General features: G+C 34.5%; 1 protein-coding gene across 1 annotated transcript; it reads left to right on the top strand.

The window, feature by feature from the left end:
• Positions 1-1651: 1651 nt before the first annotated feature.
• LOC108055526 (uncharacterized) lies at positions 1652-2186 on the top strand (the record flags this gene model as incomplete). The annotated part of the gene is made up of 3 exons (XM_044394996.2): positions 1652-1729; positions 1800-2029; positions 2084-2186. Coding segments are annotated over 3 exons (411 nt in total), but the record flags the coding sequence as incomplete, so codon positions are not given.
• Between the last annotated feature and the right edge of the window lie 1794 nt (positions 2187-3980).

The raw sequence follows: 3980 nt of genomic DNA, 5'->3' as shown, positions 1-3980 counted from the left end.
AGACAAATTTAGTTTCAGACAAGTTTAGTTTAGAACTACCAGTGCCAGTGCACGGATTTTTAAATTAAAATAATCAACAACATAAATAGTTCGGCAATCATAATTAAAAAAAAACATAGTTCAACTTTAATTAAGTGTTCAGAAAAAATTACAACTGCAAAATGAGAACTAAAGGTTGTTAATCATGTTTGATGACAAGTTAATTAAATAAGCTTATTATTCTCTTTAAAAATAATTATTCAGGAATCTGTTGTCTAATCGTATTATCACTGGTGCAAAACTCATTCCAAGCGAAATTGTACGGATCCTCGGTAATATATCATGTTTTTATTTTCATAATTCAATAATGAAAACACATACATTTTTAAAATTAATTTGTATTCTTAAATTTTAGTATGAGCAACAAGTTCTTGATGCCCACACTCATAAAAATATTTTTCTACATTTTAGAAAATCGCCCTAAAAAATTTTTCGCCTTTGAACTGAGAAAAATTTTCTATTTTCACGACAAATTTGCCATAAATTTAAGGCAGGTGACCATAAAAAAATATTTTTAGGGTTAATTTTTCTATTTTTCTAATATTTAGGGCGGTTTTTTTCGATTTGCTTCGTTTTGACCTTTTCTAAATCCAACGGCGAATTGCCCTAATTTTTTTTCTAAAATTTTTCTAAATACAAGGGCGATTTGCCTTAAAAATCACTCCAAAAGTGTGAAATTCGGTAGCCCAGCGGTCTAATCACTTGCGCTTTCAACTTTGCTATATGAGGACTAAGGTTGTGGGTTCGAACCCTGTGTGATTCAACTTGATTTTTATGTTTTTTTTTTTTTTGTAAACATTATAATACTGAGGACATTTTTTCGTCCGAATTTTAAATTAAAGTAGTCTTTAAACCTTAAAAACGTATGGGAGTTCTGAGTTAAAAGCATACTTTATACGGTTTAGTTGCCTTTAGTCATATTATAACGTAGACCTCAAGAAAATAAGATATGTGCAGAGTTTGTTCGTCGTCTTGCGCGATGGGTCTGTGGTGCAGCGTTAGGACGTTAGACTCTAAACCGAGAGGTCGTGGGTTCGATTGTCGCAATGACCAAAAAAAGTAAGTAGTTTTTTCTCCTCATATTTATTTCCCTAATTCGTTTACAAACATGATTTTTCAGTTCTAACGGCTGTTCTGTATAGATCGGGCCCCCCTCTTAGCGCAGCTCCCATATAAGCTACACACCAATACAACAATATGAAACAGTGTCCTCCGCCGGTTTTGTGTAATTAAAGCAGTCCCAGTTCCCAGAATATACACGATTAAAAAATACATGCTTCCCAAATTCAGTTAAGCATGCTCAAACTCGAATTTTTTTAATTTGTCTAATTTTTTAGGGCATTTGCCTTTAAAAACAGAAAATTCGCCCTTAATTTTAGAAAAATACACCTTAAAATTAGGGCAAATCACCCTAAAAAAAGGAAAATATTTCTTATTTCAAGAAAAATCACCCTAAATTAAACCAAATTTCCATCGGGATTTTTTAGAAAATTTTTCTAAATACACGGGCGAATCGCCAGCGGATACGATTTATGGGCGATTTTCTAAATCCACGGGCGAAAAGTCAGTTTTTTAGGGCGATTTAGGGTAAAAATTTCTATGAGTGCACAATTACTATCGGGCCTTGCATAATGCTCCACCCTTAACTGTGAACCCCCAGTTGAGTCAAATGGCCACCAATTGGGCACACGTAAGATCATCTAAAATCTTTGAATAAATATCTAATGACCAATCTGTAATATATTATTCCATTTATTCAGTATTTGCTAGCAAATAATTTCCAGAAGCCTATTCATAGTCACAACGGATTTGGAGAAAATATTTACTACGGCTACCTGTCGAATTCGGGAGGTGCAGATGCAGTTAGAGCATGGTACAATGAGATTTCGTTATACAATTGGAATTATCCCTCGTATAGTGAGCAGACGGGGCATTTTACTCAGTTGGTTTGGAAAAGTTCCACTGAGTTGGGCATCGGTGTTGCCCGGAGGTAAGCATTCTGCATTACGAATAATTAAGAGTTTTGTATTAAACACTTCTTTAGGGGCGATATCATCTACGTTGTGTGCAACTATAATCCCTCTGGAAACTACGAAAACCAGTTCAGGACAAATGTAGCTTATCCTAACTATGTATATAGAAATTAATATAACTTACACAGTAAGTAAAATTAGGCATTGCTTAAAAAGCTAATTATTCCAAAGATTGTATTGTGAACTGTAAAAATCAAAATGGAACAATTAAACAATTCCGATATAATTGTTATATAAATATTTATACCCTTGCAGAGGGTATTATGATTTCAGTCAGAAGTTTGCAACGCAGTGAAGGAGACGTTTCCGACCCTATAAAGTATATATATTCTTGATCAGCATCACTAGACGAGTCGATCTAGCCATGTCCGTCTGTCCGTCTGTCCGCATGACCGTCTGTCTGTTTCTACGCAAACTAGTCTATCAGTTTTTGAGCTATCGGGATGAAACTTTCCCAAAAGTCTTCTTTCTATTGCAGGTAGTATATATGTCGGAACCGACCGGATCGGACAACTATATCTTATAGCTCCCATAGGAAGGATCGGAAAAGAAAACGTTAAAAAAATTTTAGCTTCGGTGTTTTTCTACTTTTGGGGATGTTATTTTTTTAATTATTTGTGAATTTCGAATTAAATATTTAAAAAATCGGACTAATATATCATATAGCTGCCATAGGAACAATCGGAAAATTAATGGAAAAGTAATAGGAAATAAATTCTAGCTTCTTTGGTTTTTATTGTATTATCTTCTACTGTAGGATATGAATCTTTTTAAATATTTCCGAATTTCAATTTTAATTTGATCAAAATCGGACGACTATATCATATAGCTGCCATAGGAACGATCGGAAAATTAATGAGATTAATGAAATTAATTGAACATTTTTGCGATTTGTTAATTAATAGGAATGATCTGCAAGGGTATTTAAGCTTCGGCTGGCCGAAGCTAGCTTCCTTTCTTGTTTTTAGATAAATTTACTTTTTTGCAAAACATTGTTTGAATCTGAAAAGAAATATATATCTTTTATAGGGATTGTGATTCTTAAATCATAAACGGTTCTTTTAAATAATTTTTCAATCAAGAAATACGATAATTTTGATTGTTTTAATAAATTTATTTGCATGTAAAACTTAATAAATATATTTTAGTGTACAAACACTATTACAGCTAAAATCTTAAAATGAGAAATGAACTGATTTGACCCTAAACGGCGTCTATGCCGATTGAATTATGATAGTTATCTCTTGCATTTCCCAATTTCATTGTGAATTAATCTTCGAGGTGGGAACATTGGAGTTCTTGTTGTCTCTAATCCTTTGACACGTAATCCCTCACGCGTTCCGGGGTTTTTTCCCGAGCCTATCTTACCCCGTTCTGTTTACTTCGGGGAGGCGGACACTTGCGCTCCATTTGTCATTTTCATAATGGGTGCAGAGTGAGTCGGTGGGAGCGTGTCGTCGAGGCCATATCTCGCGGATTACAAAACGGGACGGAGGCGCGACTTCGGTGGCACGTGACTGACTGAACCAAGAGACTCAGACTGAGATTCATATCGGACGGAACACGGATATTTATGTTCACCTAAGACGTGGCATTAGCCAACGGCCTTCCGTCCCGAGTCAAATGACACGTAAACCAAGTCGTTAAAGGTTGCCCAGTCCCCGGATTTATTCCTGAAAATGTGACACTGCTCCGCAAAGTTCAGCCCTAGGATTAACTTTGTCATCTTCCGAATCCCTTCGATAATTTGTAAAGTTTTTTGTAAAAGAGAATTTATAAGTCATGAAACTATATTATTTTATCTTAAATAAAATTAAGATTTAAATTGTATTTTTTTCTGCTTAAAATTACAATGTAATCCCCACGACAGGCAATCAAATAATGCCTAAGCTAAAATCTTGTCAAGTG

The sequence above is a fragment of the Drosophila takahashii genome, chromosome 2L, assembly GCF_030179915.1.
Source record: "Drosophila takahashii strain IR98-3 E-12201 chromosome 2L, DtakHiC1v2, whole genome shotgun sequence".
Lineage (NCBI taxonomy): Eukaryota > Metazoa > Arthropoda > Insecta > Diptera > Drosophilidae > Drosophila > Drosophila takahashii.
The sequence above is the reverse complement of the archived record's forward strand: the minus strand, read 5'-3'. Positions and strand labels throughout refer to the sequence as shown.